The sequence below is a fragment of the Protobothrops mucrosquamatus genome, unplaced genomic scaffold (genome assembly GCF_001527695.2).
Source record: "Protobothrops mucrosquamatus isolate PMUCROS unplaced genomic scaffold, P.Mucros_1.0 scaffold343, whole genome shotgun sequence".
Classification (NCBI taxonomy): Eukaryota; Metazoa; Chordata; class Lepidosauria; order Squamata; family Viperidae; genus Protobothrops; species Protobothrops mucrosquamatus.
Genome location: NW_015386680.1, coordinates 3,053 through 24,345, shown reverse-complemented (window position 1 = coordinate 24,345; position 21,293 = coordinate 3,053). Strand labels below are relative to the sequence as shown.

General features: G+C 40.2%; 1 protein-coding gene across 1 annotated transcript in view; it reads left to right on the top strand.

The window, feature by feature from the left end:
* Positions 1–16,146, top strand: part of PCLO (piccolo presynaptic cytomatrix protein) — a 74,045-nt gene extending 57,899 nt beyond the window's left edge. Inside the window, exons 19-27 of the mRNA XM_029284046.1 lie at positions 385–456; positions 2,311–2,491; positions 3,383–3,577; positions 4,691–4,873; positions 8,539–8,704; positions 9,307–9,374; positions 11,302–11,436; positions 13,431–13,576; positions 16,006–16,146. Coding sequence (XP_029139879.1) covers positions 385–456; positions 2,311–2,491; positions 3,383–3,577; positions 4,691–4,873; positions 8,539–8,704; positions 9,307–9,374; positions 11,302–11,436; positions 13,431–13,576; positions 16,006–16,146 — 1,287 coding nt within the window. The remainder of the gene's footprint in view (positions 1–384; positions 457–2,310; positions 2,492–3,382; positions 3,578–4,690; positions 4,874–8,538; positions 8,705–9,306; positions 9,375–11,301; positions 11,437–13,430; positions 13,577–16,005) is intronic.
* Positions 16,147–21,293: the final 5,147 nt, after the last annotated feature.

Sequence of the window (21,293 nt, the reverse complement as noted above, 5' to 3'; positions counted from 1 at the left end):
GATATCCTTATGAACTAAATTTCCTTTCACCTTCCCAAAAAATTGAGACATTAATAAACAGGTTACGGATCCCTCTGTCCAAGTACTTTAGCTAATTATACTCAGAGCAGGAGTTGGACAAGAATACTTCTTACACCTTTCCAGATTGCCACTCATATGGTCGATTAATGGGATGCCCCTGGTCAAAGCTTGACCAAAGAACTTCTCCACTTGGAATTGGTTCCAAAGATCTCCCCCCCCCCAGGTTGATGTGAGGACAATGATTGCTAGGTGGTCACCTTGCCGATGCATAGAGGGTTACAGGCAGGTGTTATTCAGTGGAGCATATTCTGTGGGCTGGGTGTGAATTGCACAATGGGAACTAAAATCAATTATCTTTTGCAGCTGAAAAAGAAAACTCTGGAAGTCAGTGTCTGGGATTATGATAGATTCTCCTCTAATGACTTCTTGGGTGAAGTAAGTTTGCTATTTTCCTTGATTTTGCTAATTTTTCCTCTCCTCAGATGACAATACAATCCCATGATATATTTTTTAAATCCCAAGAAACATTTGTCCAGATGGAGGCCCCATGAGAGAGACAGATGCACAGTAATGTCTTGTGACATTTATCCATTTAGAAAATCATGGATTTCTTTGTTTTTGGCTTAGCCAAAAGTGCAAACCCACCTATTAGGGTTTAAGTATACATTAACAAAGTCATCATAGCAATTAACCTTTGTTTCTTTTAAGACACTGACTTCGCATTAGGCTGTAAAGTTATAAGCAAAGTATGATTTCCATTGAGTTTGAGGTAAGTCCTCCATGTCGTTTTCATGCCAAGAATAAGGAGATAGCTTGCCATTATTTCTTTTGGGGTGTCTTTCAGCTCCCCATCAATCCTACAGCTTGGGTTTTCCTGAAGTCTCTTGTCCCAATCCCAGGTCCTCTTTTTGTTTACAGCCCAGATTATTGTCTTTTTTCCCCCACAGCTGTTCTTTGTTGTTAAAGCTTTGAAGGTCACGAACACAGATTAGCTTTTCCCAGATTTTGCCAAGTCTTATATTAAAGTCATAGCTGTCATAGTCTTCATCTGCCACTAGGTGTCAACAACTATTTGTTTTTCAATTTCCAAAATGAACAATTATCTTTGAAATGAAAGTCTTAACCATTAAAACAATTTTAGATTTATCCAGATTTAAGTTTTAAGTTTCAGGTTTTATATTTATTTCACTTCCATATATTTTGATGCTCCATAAAAAGATTAATTTGCCACCTCCGTTAGTATAAGGGTGGGGTGGAAATCCCTTTCCTTCCCTTTCGGAGATATTTTGCTTCTTGGGGATCTTTTCCAGGAAATTAAATGTAAAATAGAAAAGGGAAGATCAAATTCCTCACCCAGTTTCAAGCATGCTGTTCACAGTTGTGCTGGTTAGTGCTTTTGGACTTCGGTTGCAAGTAGCTTGGGCTGGTCGATGCAATACGGCCAGTCTTCTCCTGTTGGGTTAGAAGGCTTTCCCCAAGTCGAACGGAACAGCCGCTGCCATTCCAGAATTGCTGGAGCACCCTTCTTTCTTCATCACCTCTCCGGGGCGACTTAGACCCATTTAGGGTCCCCAGGCAGGGCAAAAGTAGCTGTGGGGGTGCTGAGAATCCGCAAGCCCATGCCCGGTCGCTACCGCACAAAACCAGAAGTCAAAAAGCCAACGCATTTTTAAAGAAGGTGAAATTCTGGAGAAAATACTCAGATACTTTAAGATACCCCAAAGGGTGTATATGAAATACTTAAATGTGTATATTGTCTTCTGCTCTGGATGAAGCCAACATCCATTTCCCATACCTGCAATTCTTAAAACGATCACTCTCAGAAAAACAGCTGTTCTTTCTTAGAGCACTTTTCTCTCGTCAACTCTCTCCTCAAAACGGCCAATCATCATTCCAGAGCACTCAGACCCTCAAAGACTCTGTCTAGGCTCATGAACTAGACCTTTTTTCTTCCTTCCACTTTTAGAGTTTTTTAAGTTCCCATCCAGTGCCATATAGATGGAAGTAAACAGCCCCGCCTTCTCCATTTGTGTTACCATCTCCCTCCCTCCCTCTTTCTTTCTTTCTTTCTTTCTTTCTTTCTTTCTTTCTTTCTTTCTTTCTTTCTTTCTTTCTTTCTCACAATTTAATTTCTAATCTCCTGAAATAAGGACATTGCACACAAATACTGAACAATCATCATAACAAGAATGTTATATAAAATGGGTTTGGAGTGAGTTTTGAGATTCAGTGCACCCAGAATAGTGTAGCTTTTTCAAAACTGGAGGTTTGCTCTCTGTCGCTGCGTAGGTCTTAATCGAGCTGTCCAGTGCCTCTCCCCTGGATAACACTCCTCGCTGGTACGTTCTGAAGGAGCAGAGTGAAAGCCTTGACCACGGGAGATCCCACTCAGGGCAGGGTAGCCAACAGTCTCCGAAACCGTCAGTCATCAAGAGCAGAAGTCATGGTATTTTTCCTGACCCATCCAAAGGTAAGACTTTTTTCCCCGGCCCTTCTTTGCGGACATCAGGGTAGGCTCTCCTGGTAAACTCTGGCTTTATACGGACCGTTTGATGTGAAATCAGACATGAGGAACAGTGGATCCCCTGCCTTACCCAGGACGTTATTTCACTTCTTAAGTATGACAGTGAAATAACCTTAAGATATTTTTAGGTCCAGAGAGAAAGAGAGATAGAGAGATAGAGAAACCACTCGTAGTTAAAAAAAAAAAAAGGGGGAGAAGTGTGTGTGTGGGGGGGAAGGTTTCTGCCATGTTTTGAGTCCACCACTTCTTAGGAGTGTAGAACCTGTTAGAGCCCTTGGTGAGCCGCTGAAGGGGTGGCTCTTCCTTTGCCAAGCAACAAATGAACAACTGAGCTACCTTGCGGCCCACTGAAGGGCATTTTCCCAAAGAAAGGGAGGTGCTGGGGGGGCATATAATGGGGAAAGGGAGACTTTAAAAGGGAAGCAAAGAAACATACCCCATTTTCACTTTGGAAGTGATGGAGAATTAAGAGAAGGTGACCTCCATTTCTGCCAATACAGTTCCTAGCCTGTTCTGGCCATGAGGCATTGTTTGCATCCAACCAAGCAAATGTCCAGAACGAGCAGGTAGCACATGGACATGGGGGCCGGAGAGAGTGGGGGAAGTTTGTTTCTTCAGGGTCTGTGGAAGTGTTAGAGGGTTGGACATTATTCTCTGCTTCCTATTCTCAACACAGCAAAGTAAGATGAGGAGAAGACCCCACCCGTTGAGGGATGATGGAGTAGGAGAAGTTATATTGCCTGCATAATCACTCTGTGGCTCTGAGGTGGGAGAAGAATAACATACTGTATTCCTGGTATTTCCCCCCTCTCCCCCCCCCCCCGCAATCCTTGCCAGATATGCAGATGCCCACCATTGAGAAGTCCCACAGCAGCCCAGGAAGTTCCAAATCTTCCTCTGAGGGACATCTGCGTTCTCACGGACCATCTCGCAGCCAAAGCAAAACCAGTGTCACTCAAACTCACCTTGAAGATGCTGGGGCAGCCATCGCTGCTGCTGAAGCCGCTGTCCAACAGCTCCGTCTCCAACCAAGTAAAGGGCACAAATAAAATTCCTCAGCATGGCAGCTTAATTCTCATCTGTGGCCTTCCCCCGCCCTTCTCCCCCGTCTTCCCTGCTCCTGGCCTTTTTTTTCCGCTCTGGGCACATTCGTGCATTTCACCTGTTCAGTATTCTGTGTGTTTGTCTGTAAATACATAGAAATAAAAGATAGTCTCCTTTTCTACTGAGATATAGAATGCCACTAAACTGGTTGTTTTCCCAGCATGTATTCCATTTGCTCAGTAAGTCACAATCCTGCACTTCTTTATGGGAAAGGTTTGCTGTGTTTTGTTCCTTTGGTGTCACTAAATGCCTCAACTAATTTAAATATTATATACTTTGTTTCCAGCTCTACCCCTACCTGAGAATTGTGGAAAATTTATAAAAACAGCACACTAAATTTGAAAATCAAATGGGGTAGATCTGTTGTAAAATATCAGAATTTGAAAAACAAAATGAAAGAATGTACAGTATTTGGTTCAGTTTTATACTGGTAAATGTTCTTTTCTTTTGACAAAATTATTTTTTTTAAAGCAATATCCTTAAAATGTTTTCTTCAGTCAATGATAATATAGTACAATCACACAGATAGACATTCATTGGCTGCAATTAAAATTAGATACTGGCTTTGTTAACAATGTAATCATTAGCCCTACGGAGCCTATGTTATATGGGGGTATAAAAAAAGGTTAGTTAGCAATGAGGCTTAACAATTACAGCTTTTTTGCATTTCGCCACGTGTAAATCATTCTTTCGTGGAATTAGAGGTTGAGGATTTAGTGTGTGGCAAATTAGTATAATCCAACTGTGGCAACCGTTTGTTGTCTCCATGATAATTGGTGCCCAGTCACTGTTGCGTAACGCAAAAGGCAGGAAATAAAATCCTCTGTGTCTTCTTTATCCTTTTATTTTAATTAAAAAGAAACAGCCAGTTTAATTACCATTTACTGCTCTTCATGTGATGTCTCTTTGGAATTCAAAGAAACTTGCGTATTTAAATGCAGAAAAGAGACTTTCCCTATTTCTGTTTGCATGACTAACATTTAAGCTGGTTCCATCTGAGGTACATATTGTGGGTTTCCATTTCACCCATAACTGCCACAGCTACCCATAAAAGCGGTCAGTCTAATCATGCAAGGAAGCTGCACAGACACAGCATAGCGGGAGTCCTCCCAATTCAAAGAACTCAGTCTGACAATCTGCCTCCACCAGCCAGTGACAACAAAGAGCAAAGCCAACTAGCCCTCAGGAAAGTGATGTCCGATGGACCCTTCAACCCTGAAGGAGGTGAGCAGAAAGACATCCGGCCCAGGAACCCCTGGCCCAAATCAAATGCCTTCTGGCCGGGCCTGCTAATTCATTGCACAGTGAAGTTACTCCTCCGCTCGTAGCGGTAATGTTCTACTGCAGGGATCTTCCAATTTGGCCCTTTTATGACTTGTGGACTTCAACTCCCAGAATTCCTCAGCCAGCGTGCTTGGTTGAGGAATTCTGGGAGTTGAAGTCCCACAAATCATGACAGGGCCAAGTTGGAAGACCCCTGTTCTACTGGGTTAAAAGAGATTAAGATTTCTTAATTGCTGAAGCGCTAGACACATAAATGGTTGAGATTTCTAACACAGAGAGTGTCCATCCTCCTCCAAATCTCGAATTCATCATGCTGATATTGCCAACTAAATGGCATGCATTTAATTTGAACTCCTTAAGCATGATTAACCAATCTTTTTGTATAATTAAAACCTGTTGTGGCGTACATGAATTACAACATGGACGCTGTTGTTGTTTTGTTGTGTTGGTGCTATCACTTTGACATATGCTATGTATTCTGCTGTGAAAAATCTATCTTTCAAAAGAAAATTCTTCCCTGGAAGTTGAATAGAGAGACTCAGTGAAGGCAGCCGTTGAATTTCAACTGGAGTATGTTCATTTGTTCGTGGTATGGTAGACAAGAGGAGCTGGAAATTAGCTTGTTCCCAAACTCTTTTGTATGCTGTTCAAAAAGCAAGATGGGCCTTCCGCCCTTCCAGGAACCCAAAAGACCTGGTGGTTTTCTGAATAAATAGGAGGTACAAATTTTCCTCCTATTGGCTACGTGGCCTCCTCTTTCCTGTCTTTATTTAACCAGCCCCCAGGCATCCACTAGGAAGGGCAATGTCCTTCTAACTCAGTCAGATGTTGGCTGTGAATGGCCAGGTAGGTTTTGTGCTGGGTATGCTGCCTGCTTTGTGCTTTCCACTTTGTGTTGTAAACACCTATATGGAACATCTGAGGACAATAAAACAGTCAGGGATGCAAAGGCAAACGTGCAAATCTAATAATCAGCATTTTCAAACATTATTTGAGATCGAATAAAAAAGAAACAGTATTTTTTGTTGAGTTAGTTTCATTGTTAAGTATATTTTACATTTCTTAAGATTTGGAACCATTAATTTTCTAGGGATGCATATTTTCTCCTTTTACATTTCCAGTGTGTAATTATGGTAATATTCATCCAGGTTTTTTTTAACTCTAAGTAAAGTTTAATTGTTGATTCACTTCAAGAATTTCTTAAGCATACTAGCATTCCAGCCACTGAGGTACCTGGGCTGTGCGATTTTGTCAGTGCACGTTTCAGCTGTAGATAATGCCAAGCAAAAACTCTGGGTAAGTCCTAAAGTCAGAACATATCGTAGCAAATCATTAAAACAACCATTATAAATAAACCAATTTTATCCCTTTTTAGTCCATGCTTTCTAATAAAATATCTTCTCTTCAAACCATGGTGTCAAGCCTGCATATCACTTCTAGAGTTAAAGCAGACAATACTAGCCTAGTAGATGGGAAAGTATGCTAGTTAATCATAACAATATCTCAGCACAGCACTGCCAAGGTCAGCTGTAACAGGAGAAATAGGGAGGGGGCAATTCACACTTCACAAAATTGGAGAATATGATTGATGACTGTAAAATGAAGGAGTGAGTTATGCTTTGTTACGGGTGATTGAGGGTGGGAGGTTTCAGTTTTTGGCTTGATGACATGGTTCCGAAAAGAAGTAGCTTTTCAAAGAACTGTGAGGCTTATTTACCTTAAAGAATCCTTTATTATACGTGCCGAAGCTATGTAGCAAAATAAAGGATTCTTTAAGGTAAATAAGCCTCAAAGTTCTTTGAAAAGCTACTTCTTTTCGGAACCATGTCACATGGATTATTCCATGTTGTCAATTTCTCATGTGATTCTAGTTCAAATATTAAATATTAATAATCAAATATGCGTAGCAGCTTTCAAGTTTGGAAGCAAATAATCCCTAATTAATATACCTAAAGACTAAAATTTGTCAAGATTTCTAAAGAGTCACACATATTTCTAATTTAATCCAAAGAGGGCAATATTACCAAAAAAAATTCATTTCACAGCAATATAGAAAATAACAAGAAAGCCCAGTAATAAAGTTGAATGTCTGCTAAATCAGTGCCACTATTTTCTTACAGCAGCCTCAGTTTGGTTAAAGATATTTAAGGACTTTGGGCCTCATATAAACGTTTTCTCAATGTTTATTTATTTATTTATTTGTTTGTTTGTTTGTTTTATTTCACCCCGCCCTCTCCCATTCTGGCCTTTCCTGAAGGGCCCCCTCACCGGCAGGCACCCCAGCTGCTCCTTCGCTCCCCACCCACCATTGAGAGATCTCAGAGGTCAGTCAGCCTTAGTCCTAAAGCAGCCACAGCCATCCATCCCTCTTTAACCCTGGATCCCAACTGCTCAGATCTTGGTCTGGTAAAGGCTGTCCTTACTGTACAGAGATATCCACAGTGAGGTATTTTTTCTGTTTGAAAATTCTTTATTCTTGGTAAGCCAGCTCAACATCTGATGGTTGCAAGTGACTCAAGCGAGATCTTGAGGGGCTTCCAGAAAATAAACGGAGATGGAGCTGAGGAAGCTTCAGGACAAGATAACTTCTTTTAGGTCCCCGTTGTCTTCTCAGTGCTCTATGACTTGATCTTCCTAGAGTGTCTCGATTAGGCTGCAGGGAATATTGGTGGCTTTCACACCTCTCTCCCCTCCAGCTGAATGAGCCCTCGCCTCTCAGCTCTCCCTGGCCATGTCGCAGTCAGAGCCTCTTCTCATTTTTCTTTGTTCCAGGAAGATTTTCTCTACTCTTCCTATATGTTGAAGCTTCCAATAGGCCAGCATAAGACTGTCCCATTGGGGGGGAAAAGTGGAAGGATAAATGTCAAATAAAATGGGCTGATATTTAAAACAAAAGATTAAAAAAAGAGATGATAAAAAAGTAAACTTTTAGGAGGGGTTCTTTATAGGTATTGCTGCCTTCTCTCCATTTTGGCTCTCCCTCCTGAATTTGGGATCATTAAATGGATATTGTTTCCTTAGATCATTTTGGGGAATTGAAATTAAACAGTCCCAATGGTTTTGCGCAGTTTTAACTAGTGCTGAAGAAATATATTCAAGCACTTTTAGTCAAGAAACTGACTATATAATAGCTGAGATTTAACTGATAAGACTTCAGTCAAATTGGCTATTTACTGTATGTTTAACAGTTGTTGTTCATATTGTAATATTTGAGCTACCTGAATTAAAAAGACTTAGTTCTACAATGGCATCTTTACTGATAGATTAATGTGGTTAAGTATCCAATAACTCTGAGGAAATTATGGGAACAATGTGTTGTTTGGCCAGAATAGCCTTCTGCCAGGGCCCCAGCTAACATAGCCTTTAGTCTTCAGCTATGCTAACTTCAGATTCTGTAATTGCAGCCCAATTACACCCAAGTAGCCCACCCAGAAAAGGTATGGCATAACCCTAAAGCCAAAATTCAGCACAAGGCGGGAGAATCTTGTGAGAATACTTTACATTCCATCTTGCAAATAGCCAGATCTTACTTAAATTGCTTATGGTTTTATCAGTTCAGCCAACCGGTGGGATCCAATCCCTGTCACTCTTTCTGCTCCCTACAGCCAGGTCTGCCAACCACAGGCCAGGAGAAAGCTCGGTCTCTTCCACTGGCTCATCCACCAGCACCTTTGGCAGCGGATACAGCGTGGACAGTGAAGGAAGCAACGGCAACACCACCACCGCCACCACCACCACGGGGGACAGCAACCATTTCCCCATTCCAAGAATGTAAGGCTTTTTATCATGGGCTGTCTTTTTTGCTAATCACTCAGAAAAGAGAGAGTAGAATAGCCCTTCAGACCTCAGGAAGCAGCTGCCTTCCCTGCCGTCGGATCGTTCTGTTCTGCCCTCCCGTCCCATTTCCAGCCACGGAGTCTCCTCAAGGACAGCAGGACCATTCACGAGAGTTCATTGTGGCACACGTGGGGGCTGCAAGTGGCTTCTTTCATCATCATCAGCAGCAGCAGCACTGAGCCCAACTTGGTTAATCTAGAAAGTTAAGCAGGCTCTTGGTGCCACTGGCTTTGGCTCATATTCAGATGAGATTAACAATGTGCAGTGGCAAAACTTTAAAGCTGTTGGCACATCTTTGTTGCCATTCAGTAGTTATGCATCATGTTGCAGGCCCGATCTGGCAGCTCTAAGTGTTACCTTCTATTGAAAGCAGCTGCCTTTTTCAAATAGGGAATCAAGAGGCTTGCATATTTTTTAGTATCCTACTTACTTCTCTGTGATCAACTGCAATTTTTTTTGTCATTCTGTAGATTTATATATTTATACATTTACAGAATCGCCTTTGTTAATAGCACACAATCTATGTTTTTCAACAGAGGAAAGATGAGCCAGAATGGACAAGAAGCTGTGAAGCAATCAGGGGTAGGATTAACAGAGATTGAAGGTAAAGTGTCTATCTCAATTCAAAATGAATTATCTAGGAGTCTGTAGAAAATATTTGTTGCTATTCTATTAATCTAAATGCTATTTTTGTAAGAAATAAACTGTCTGCTTTATTGTAACCCAAAATGCTATGATGGTAGCAACGATAGCCCTTTCAGTGTAAAGCAGGAGTCCCCAACCCCCAATCCGTGGACCAGTACCGGGCCGTGGTATGCCAGCAACGGGTCCACACAAATAAGCAAAGACCCATCCAGGGGATGCAGGCAGCACACAAAACCACACACCCTCCAGTCTGTGAAAAAACCTCTCTCCTCGGAATTGGTCCCTGGTGCCCAAAAGGTTGGGGACCTCTGGTGTAAAGAACCTACTGTCAGTAAGAAAATTTTATTCATCTGAATCTGGATTTAAATGCTAAACCTCATGCATCTCCAATTAGATTGTGAGAAAAGGGACAATTTGTCCCATCCAGCGATGTACAAGGATAATTAAAACTAGTATATAAAATTAGTTATACTGATATAGGAATCATTATGAAAAATATATTCTATTGGGCTCAAATTCTTGCAAGCTATTAGAGAGCTTCAGAATGAAAACTTTGAAAATGTCTGGTGAGTTTGCCTTCAATCCTGAATGAAATGAAATGTTAATTGTAAGCTTAAATATTGAAAGGCTTTGAAATAAATGGCAAAAAGCTAAATAAGATTTTTATCTTAGGACAGGGGTCTTCAAACTTGGCCCTTTTATGACTTGTGGACTTCAATACCCAGAATTCCTCAGCCAGCGTGCCTAGCTGAGGAATTCTGGAAGTTGAAGTCCACAAGTCATAAAAGGGCCAAGTTTGAAGACCCCTGTCTTAGGAAGTTATAAACAGACTAAGGATGCAGATAATATTAGAATATAGAAATTATTACAATAAGAGTTTAGAACCAATTATAAAAAACAAACAGCTTCTCATGGGAAATAAATATATTTTGGTTTTTGCAAGCCATAACTAAGATAAATAAGTTTATAATTTCAAAAAAATTGACATTAGAGGGGATTAAAGACTTAAGGGGGGGGGGAAACCACAAGTCTACTTTTTGTTAATTAACTGAGACCTAAAAATGAGCAAAACATTACAACACTGAAAATATTTGAGAGTTTTGAAGAATAGAGCTTGAAATTAATAGCCACAATATCAACAGTATCATAGATGATGCCTTCCTCTATGGATACATTTTGTCCAAAACATGACATTGAAGAAATGGCAAATGTGGGATAAATTTTATCTGACTAAACAGTGGTGGTCCCAAAAGTGGGTTTTAAAAGGAAGTCTAAGAATGACTCGGGGGAAAAAATCTCACTGGATGTACAAAGGAAACTGGACATCAAGGAAAATACAAATGATAAACCAAGAAAGGGACCTGGATAATTTGTTTTATTGGATTTAAAAAACTGGCTTGCTAAAATGTCACTTAGGTGAGATGGGTGGGGTAGAATGTGAAGAAATCAAATCCTGCAACAATATTTAAATGAGCTAAAGATTAAGACAAAGAAGGATTGTAACGTTGGTTTACTTGATCAAGATTTAAACAAATCATATTGTTACTTCTGGTAACCCTTTGTGAACTTTCTGCTGACCCTGGGATAGGACTTGCTTATACAGCAGATAAGAGGTCGGATATGATACAAAGAGACAGTCATTTCTAATGGGGAAGAGGTACAATTTGTTCATACTTGTGATAAAGGTTGGAAGTCACTTCTCTACAGTTTCTTTTCTATTTGTTATATTTTTAATTTTCTCTTTCTTTTCTCTTTCTTTTTTCCTTTTCCCTTGCCTTTTTTACTCTTTCTGTTCCAAATTCTGGGATATCAGGGGTAATCTGGCAGAAAAACAGCATTTCCTTTCAGTAGGGCTAAATTAATTTTGCTTTCTTTTATTATTACAGGTAAAACTCAGGTGATGGGTGAAATAAAGATTGCCTTAAAGAAGGAAATGAAGACCGATGGAGAACAGTTAATAGTGGAAATCCTGCAATGCAGGAATATAACTTACAAGTTTAAATCTCCAGATCATTTACCAGGTATCATTTGTTCATGAGCCAGTATTTTAATAAATACTTTTAAATAATCAGGCCCCAACTACATATTATATTAATTATTTTAAGTACAGCAATAACATAGTGGGATTTTTGCCATTAGATACAAAGGGGGAAAAGATTATTCTCATAAATTGAATGCCCTTTGGGTGAAACTGTTTTTCATGTGTAAACGTTTTCAGCTGCTGATTCCCCCCCATACACACCCACACACCACAGACATATCCATGGAACGTCTTGGTAGAGCTACTGAAGTGGTTGTCCATTACATTGTCCCATATTTTTTCATTAAAATTATAAAGCTGGAAAGGACGTTGCAGGTTACATAATCTTACCCCTATAAACTGTCAATCGTTCAAGGGTTTCTAGAGCTTTTTGAGGGAACAGTCACCCCTCTCAGCTTTGTAGATTTATAAATGTCCTCTCCACTTCCTTATTCAGATTGTTGATAAAGATGTTGTTCAGCGCAAACCTAGGACAGAACTTAGTGGCCTCCCCACTAAAGCCTTCCTCCCTCTCGAGCTAATGTTGGACCCATTAATCAGCCGACTTGGGGATCTGGCCACTCAAACAATTGTGCGGACCTTGCCCTATGATCAGAAGGTCGGATGAAAAAAAAAAGCCATTTTGTGGTCCCAATTCTAATACATCCCTCTTCTAAGCTTTTGTGGTCTCCAGAGACTAGTTCAGAGTCTTTTCTGCCCCTGCTCATTTCCCCCCAGGATTCTCGATAGCCTTAGCCATGTCCCATTACATCCTAGATATAGATAACAGGACGATAACAGGCCCCCTGTAACATCCTATTGTGGGTCCATATGGTGACATCTCACTACCTTTTAAAAGAAGGAGAGGAACATTCCACACAATTTTATGCCTCTACTTTCTCAAGGTGGCTCATGGATTTCTCCAATCCCCAGAGAGGTTGGGCGTGCCAAAGCATCTTCCACGTTCTTCTATAAAAAGGTTTGCTGAGATTACTGTAGAATGTCCTCCAGGGGACGAGTCTGATTCTGATTTTGGACTTTTTGCTTCTCTGAGTTATCCTGGTTCCACGTACTTGTCTCTGACAAAGGGACTCCTCCCCCCTCCATTCTCTGATTTTCCTCTTCATTTTATGCTCTTCCTACAGCTGGCCTGCCAAGGAAATTTTAACCTTTCCTGATGCATTGCTATATAAAAACTCTTCTCACTTCCCCCATCCAATAAAGATTCAAGCTTAGCCTTGCAATAGCACAAGGCATAGTTTGGGTCCTCCTCCTTTAAAGCCTATGGTATTTGGGGCCTCTGCTGCCAATTCCCCCACGCTAAACTGCCCTGAAACCTCCCTTATCTGCTGTCCTGGTCATGAACTCTCAAAATCTGTTTCTGGATGGGGGGGGAGGAGGAGGAGGAGGAGCTCCACCCCTGACCTCCTTTGCTAAACTCATTGCTGCTCATTAGGTGAATTAAAAAGACTTTCCAAAAGAAAATGCATTTGAATCTCATCCATTGTTGTTCTAACTGATTCATACCAAATCAATCTGATTCATATGATTCAAGTTAAAACCAACTCACACAGTGAACTGAATTATCCAATAAACCTAGTTGGGCTGACAATTTTAATCAGGTAAAGGCCACTTGGTGTAATAGAATAATATCTAATGGAGTAGAAATAGAATTTCACAGAATTAATGTGGGTGGAAGGTGAGTCCTGAAATAAATCATAGCCCTATTTCCCTTTTGTAATATTCATGGGCTTTTAACCTTACCCTCGTATACAGATTTCTGCAGAATTTTATTCAGTAAATTCCATAGCCAGTAGGACAGCTTTGGGATCACAGGGGGTGTCGTGAGGCTCAAAGTACAGCCAGAGGTTAAGATACTGAGTGGAGGAATAGCCAAGAGGAGTCCCTTTCAGATCTTAATGATGTTTGCTATCCTGAATTAAATATGAATCTCTGAGTGTTCTATAAAATAGGTCAAACCATCTGTTTCCACAGATTTATATGTAAAGCTGTATGTCGTCAACCTTGGGACTCAAAAGAGGGTGGTGAAGAAGAAAACGAGAGTGTGCCGGCACGACCGAGAGCCTTCCTTCAATGAGACCTTCCGGCTCAGCCTGAGCCCCTCCGGCCATTCGCTCCAGGTACTTGGCTCACTCCCGGGGCCCGGCACCTGCCACCCCCTGCCACTCCGCGGACCTTCCGCGTTTGCGTTTGAAATTCATTTTTTATTCACTCACCCGACCCTGATGTTTATAATGTTTCTAGGAATGTTGTCCCAATTTTGTCAGCTATTTTGCTTATTTCAGCAAGCCACCTTGACCAATTCTTCCAATTTTGTCTGCAGAAAACCATGTTCCCCAGCATTTCCATGCTCTTCTCCTTGAGCATAAGTAAATTTTTCAAGTGACATTTTGAGTATAAAAATGAGAGGAAGATTTTAAAAGTTCTCATTTGAGGTTATTGTAATCCCATCTTGTCCATGGAGATTCTCAGTCATCCAGGTCATAGTTATCCCAAAGGTGCTTTTTCGCAAGGCAACTGGACTTTCTTGTTTTTTCCTTGAAGATGTTTCACTTCTCATCCCAGAAGCTTCTTCAGCTCTGACTGGATGGTGGAGAATGGAAGGATTTATGCTCCTTGCAGACAGGTGTTCATTTGCATTCTTTTAGAGAGTCGTTGAGGCCACCTGGAGGCTTATCTGTGTCCCCAGAGTCTCCTGAGTAGGTGTGCAAATGGGTGTGGAGCCTTCTTCGAACTGATGAAAAGACTGTGTTGTAGACTGGAGATAAGCCCATCTTGTTTCTGTTTTAAAAAATAGAACAAACGATTTGGAAGATATTTCAGTTATCCTATAGTTCAACATTAACCAACAACATTGACAAATTATCAGTGTTTTTGTTTTTGTTTTGGTGGTATTGTAACTCTTTGGGTTTTTAAGGAAAGAGCTGACAATATTTTCCAGTCCTGAGCAACATTGTATGATTTCTCATTATGACTCACTCTGCACCTCCCATCCTGACCTTTGTGCACTTTACGGGAGCATATTGCTCAGTTTAATGTCCTTTAAACATGATACAGACATTATACATACATACATACATACATACATACATACATACATACATACATACATACATACGAAAAATAGTCGAACACCAGGATAAATATAAAAAACAACAACTGTTTAATAAACTAAGCTTTCGTCGGCTAACTGCCAATGTCGTCAGAGTGGAATGCCGGAGGTTTGAAAGCCTGCTTATAAGACCAGCTGTTTTTGCACTCTGCTCATAAAGCGTGTTACCGGTCTACCCACCCCAGCTAATCGTATTGCTTCTAGTTGTCTCACATCCATCTGTATATTCGTAGGTTCAGGGATCATCGCCTCTCCTGTTGTCGCTCCCTTTGCCCGCTTTGGGCGTGACTGGATACACGTTGCCATAAGATGGTCCCCCAGTGTCTCCTGTCCTATGGCTGTTTCCCCCTGTAGTGTATGTGGCACCCTGCCTCCCATCATTGGTTCCTGCGCAGATTGTGCTGAGGATTTCTCCCCTTCGGCGGTCGTAGTTCTTTGCCGTTGCATGAGCCCGCGGTTCTGATCTTGCATAGGCTGTGCCCGTTGCACTCGTTGTAAGTCGTTACGCTGTTGTTCCCACTTCCTTAGTGCCTGATAAGCAGGCACTAAGTAACTCTATGTGGCGATTAATTGAGTGCTCATCCGATAGCCAAGCCTCCTTCAGCAACCGGCCGCCCTTGGTGACATCCTGGGCGATGGCCTCCACCCCAGCAAGATCAAACGCATGATTCGATATATAAACTTCCTGATCAAAGTGATAAGTAAATGTAAGACCTCTTTCAATCAAGATTGAGTTCTTTGTGATTCTTCTTTGTCACACAATGTTTCCCTTTCACATAGTTTTCATGAGCTATACAAGCTAAATAAATAATATTCTACGAGAGTAGACATATTATGGATTATTTAATTTATCTGATACCTTTTGATGATTTATATTAATTTAATGTTGTAGAGTTTGGTTTTGTTTGTTCTTTGGTTTGTTTTTGGTAATAGAAATTAAATATTTGATAAATGATCCAACTGAATAGCTACATATTACATTTCTTATTCATATTTCTTAATTGTTGTTTTATTGTTATGAGTTTTTTCTATATTTTCCTTAAAACTGCCAGTTTTAAAAAGTTGACAAAGAGTCACTAGGTTGCAGACTGGAGCTTGAAAGCATTGAGGGGGGATGTTGTGTGTGCATGTGTGTGTATTGTAGTCCTTCACTCCAATGTCTTTCTTTGTGATGTAATAACATTCATTGGATGGAAGTTTCCCATAAACTGCCTCTTGGGGGAAAAATTGGCCATTGCTCAAATAAATGACATATATGATGAATATATTCCATGGCAATATTGAGCTACTGGGTTGGACATGAACCCATGTGGAATGTTTTGTGTAATAGCCTTTTTAATGCAAAGAGTTAAAATGATTGGATCACTTTTTTTAAAGTGTATTCTAAGTGCTTTTTAATATCATATGAAATATATTACTTTTTGCTTTTTTCCCTAGATTCTTCTTGTTTCCAATGGAGGAAAGTTTATGAAGAAAACCTTGATTGGTGAAGCATATATTTGGCTTGATAAAGTGGACCTTAGGAAAAGAATTGTAAACTGGCACAAACTTTTAGTTAGTTCCACACAAGCCCATTGAGCAAAGATGTCCTTGTTTGGTGTCAGACAGTTCAAGCTGGAAGAGTCTCCTTGTGTGATCCCAGGACTCCACTCTAATGTTAGGCTTAGGTAGGCTTTCCAGAATATGAAACAAGTAACACCTGTTCTGGGCTACCTAGCACATTTTTATGAAGGCTAGTCCACTGGTTTTACTGTGTAAAAAGCTAGAACATGGCCGCAAAAGAAAAACATCACCCTTGGCTCAGATGATAAAACAGGTCCACTGGAATAAGGACTGCGAATCAAGGGTTCAGTGATGTTAAAACCTTTGTAGCCCTGTAAACGAAGGGTGTCCCTGCGCACGAAGGCAGCTGGAATGCAGAAACTCTGGCTGTGTTTGGAGGCAAGACTCCCAGAGAATGGAACCTGGGTTTTCTTGTGCCATCAGAAGGGGGATCCTTTTATGCAAAAGCACCCAGGGACGGCCTTCCTAGTCTCACCGATCAGAAGATTATTCAGCTCTGTTCTTCTGTATTTTAGAGCGTTCAGAGTAAGATGGAGCCCTAGGGGCAAAACGCAGTCTCTTTTATTTTTATTTTAAATAGTAGCAATGTTTATATTTCTTTTTTTGGAGTACCAGTTCAGAGTAATAATTTCAGTATTTCTCCGTGTGAATAATGCAGAATCACGATCCTAGAACATTAAGTCCAAAGGGAGAGAGAGAAATGGGGGGGGGGGGGAGAATCAGGATTTGTTGTACAGTTGCCACCATAGCATGAAATAAAACGTAGCCCTGAGTTGTGAAAGAAGCCACAGTCCTCCCTGCCTTTCTCAGTCTCTTGTTTACAAATAATGAAGTTAATGATTTAAAGGGCTTCTAAACAGACATGCCTATTTATTGTGTGTCACTGCCTGCCGGTCTTGCTGTTGTTGACCAGAAGGAACCGAGACTCAAAATGTCTGAAGCTATCTGTGGTTTAGATTCACTAACTATGCCACTGGTCCTCAGCTCATTCTGGAGTTACGAATCTTTTTTTTAAATGACTTCTATAATGTGATACCACCCTCCATAGTTGGCACAGTGCCATACTACAGACTTCATCCCAAACGCGCACCTCCATTCGCCGTTCTGCTGGGTGAAAGGACAGTGCAGAGAGGAGGGCTCTGTGTGGTCTCTGAATGGCAGGTCTTAGTCCCAAAGCGACGGAGGCGTTTGTGGAGAAGTCTAAGCCTGCAGCATTCATTACCACCCACTGGGCATTTTGCAGAAGGAGTACAAATGAACCAGCCTATGGCTTCTGCGGCCAAAACAGAATTAGTGGCCTAGCCCTAGCCTGTAACAATGCTGATTGGCTTTCTGATCTTATTATAGGATCTGTGCAGTATCAAAAGCCCATATGCACAGCCAAGTAACAGTTTGACTTCAAATGGCAGTGATTATTATACTACCTTTAAAGTTAAAATATCTGAAAATTATAAATTGAACAACAATAAATTCTAAACAATCTGTTTAATTTAATTTAATCTGAACATTTTTCAGGAGCTCCAGAGGCTAGAAAATAAATGCTGGAAAGAGAGTATTGAAATTATATTTTATGTTTTAATAAAGGAACACTTCATGAGGCACTAAATAACTAAGAAAGGGTTCACATCCCGATTTTGTTTTTAGCCATTACTTATATCTGTAATGAACTGCCGGGGGGGCGGGGCAGTGATAGAGTATAATATGAACGGATGTAACAAGCCAACATTCTAACTTAACTTTTAATTGTCTCCTGATAATTATATCTACTTTAATTGGATCCTTGAGGACAATTGGCACGGCCATTCCCCCAAATCATGCAGAAATGATTTAGTACTTCAGCCTATGGGTACCTCAAGAGAAGGAGAGCAAATGTCTTACATAGATTGAAACTATACCTCTGAAAGTTTCTGAAGCAGCCAGTTCCCTCATTCTGTGTCAGGTGTCTAGGGATGTGAGTGAGTCAATCTTAAATTATAAAATGTGCAATTTGTGCAAATGAATGACAATTTTGTGCTTCTCAATGTTTATAACAAGGACAATGACTATTCCAGTGGTTGCCATGGAGATTTCAAGAACTAGGAAGAAACAATTAGAAGGCTTATGAATAAGTCTTTAATTATCACTCTTAATTGAGAAAGTTAAGCTATTGTTGCAGCAATGCTGTTATGGGTTGAGGAAGTCAAGAGCAAGTGACTATTTATGTGAATACCAATATACATGTATTTGTTCTTAAAAAAAAATCTTAATTCTGCTATCCTGGGTTAAATGTCCTTTGCCCTCCAGATTTTTCAGTCACTGGCCTGCATGGGACCAAGCTCCACTGTTTCGGACCTGTCGTAGCTACTCATACTGTAACAATCCTGCTTTGAGGAATGTACCTAATTTGTGACAATTTGCGGTTGTTAGGAAAATAGTTTCTATTAAGGCTATAATTTCTTTTCTCCTCACGCCCTTCAAATACTACTGAAGATGTTGTCCATCAGCCGATCCCTCTTGCACCAGTACTGGGACTAGCAATTGTCTCTGAAGCGTTTCTCGGGGTCAGATATCTGGATTGTACTAGCATCATTCTATGCAATGGAGTTTCTTTTTTTATTAATGAAGACAAAAAAATCCTTATGGCAATTATTTTTTTATCAGAGAAAAATCACAGAAACTTAGTATTTAAGAAAATGTATAGATATTTCAGTGTATACGTTTTCCCCTTGATGGGATTGGGAGAAATTGTGTTATATTTATTTCTTCCATCAGACAAAAACAAGACTTCTTATCTGAGAGTGAAGTTTCTCCTGATATGGATTTCTTGATCTTGTTGGTGGCACAATGAGCTTTATTATACATCACATGAGTCTATTGAGCTGAAGGTAAAAATAGTGTTGTGTAATAAGTCTTGTTCGGGGGGGGGGAATTGAAATATGAGTGAAAGCACAGAACCTGTATGTGTATTGACAAGTGAGGGATCATTTCTGTGAAAGAATATGTATGTGTGTGTGTGTGTGTGTGTGTGTACACACACACACACCATCTGGTAAGCCACTTTATGATCCAAAGTGTTTCAGTTCCTGTGATGAATGCTAAAATATTTTTTGTTATCCTAATTCTTTAAAGGGATGGTATAAGGAGCAACACAAATGCTATTTATTTTGTTCTATGTTCTGCCCTGCATGCTCCCCTTTGAAAGACCTCATGGGGTGCCTACCAGAACAAATAGGGGTGCCTCATTGTGGGTGCATTGGAGATGCCAGTAAAATTAAAATCCAGCTCCTTATTGTTACTTAAATTGTGTTTTTCTAAATGCCTATATCGTTTGTTTGGCAAAACATGGGGAGTGTGAATCTGTAGCTGGTAACCAGCTGATATGGCTTCTTTTTCTTAGGATGAAAAAGTCAACAGTAAACATCTCTTATATTGTATGTAAGCTAGTCTGCTTTCCATTTCTAAAGATTTCATGTAGATTTAAAAGTGTATTTTTGGCTTTTTATTTAAATCACACCTCATAATTAAATATTCAAATTATAGGTCATTCTACATATGAAAGCATGGCTCTATCTGTGATGGAAAAAAGTAAACAAAATAGTAGCCTCTTTCATGTGATGAAGATATTGAAGGAAAATTGAATGTGTAATTCTGGGCAAGATCCTGAATTAGAAATTGCTGCTAGACTAAAATAATATCTGGATACTCTCTCTTCTAATTGTAATTTGTTTACTGGTGGTTCCTTTATTTGTTTACTTAATTCTGCAACATCACAAGCACTCTGATGGTTTTTTTTAAAAAACTATAGTTGTATATTTATATATCATCAACTTGAACAATGATTCTGAAGAACGCTGTTTCCTTAATATGTTATCATCTTGTAAATATACATTTTTGTATTGAGTAACACAGCTGAGTTTAGATTCCAGACCTCATCTGTTATTTTAGCATATCATTGTCAATACAAGTTGGCTGCATTTTGTAAAAATGTGAGCGCTCAGCAGTGATAACTGACCTCAATGCCATCCTTCTGTTAGACAAAATTCATAATTTCCCTGATATTTGGAGTAGTAATGAAAAGAATAACAGTGATAACAGGAGCACCAAATGCACACCCATCCTATAATGGTCTTTGAAGAGATGTAATATTTCCACAATGAACGTTGCATGCTTCTGCAGTGTTTTGTTAAATTATCTTTTTCATTTTTGCCTTCCAATCCTCCAAGAAAAAGAAACCTTTCAAATTATTTCATCAATATCTGCAAGAATGTCCAAAACAAGAAAGGCTTTTAAATCAGTTCTCAGATGTCTATAAAATCCATGTCATGGTTTAGTGATTGTATACAGGATGTATCTTGAAAACCTATGTAAAACGTCTTGTTCAAAGGCTGTTAAACCCAGCCTTGCTAATAAATATTTAAAAATATACACCTACACACACACCCATCTCTTCTATCACTGAAATTTTGCACTGAATAAACAACAAAAAATGAATGGACCAAAAAAGAAGAGAAGTAGCGTATCAGTTTTGGCTCTGTTGAAAGACCTTGGAGCCACTGTAGTTTATTGTCTTCAGTAAAGGATTGGTTTTAAAGTTCCTTAATGCACCTGTTGGAAATGGCTGAGTAAACAATAACACTAAACAATAACAGTCTATAGATTAATCAGAAATTGTAAAGGATTATTTCTGAGTCCCATTATTAAGCAGGATTTTTTATTGTGCACTGAAATAGGAGCAATATTTTATTGCAACGATACTAAAGTGCTGCACAGGTGGATATCAAGCAAGTGGATGGAGCTGTGAAATGCCAACAGGTCTTCTGCTCCTCCTGCCTGATGCCCACCTAGCATCACTCTTTAAAGGGGCTGATCTGTGTAGGGGGGGGGGGAGAGACCAAGATCCTCCACCCAGGAAAGGTTTTGTGCCTTTTATCAGGATGAAAGTGGAATTTCTTTAAACCGAGGCCGGGCCGGGCTCGAGGGGCAGCGCTGCTGGCTCCCGGCAGGGGCTTGGAGGGAGGGAAACGGAGGGGGGGGGTTGTTGCTGAGTGAGTTGTGCCGGGTTTTCCGGCAGATCAAAAGAGTTCAGGAACAAAACTAGACTTGCTTTTCAAAAGCCGGTATCTCCTCCGCCCGTTATTCGGTGAGTTTTGCCCCATTTTACGACCTCTCTTGGCCGCAGCCCT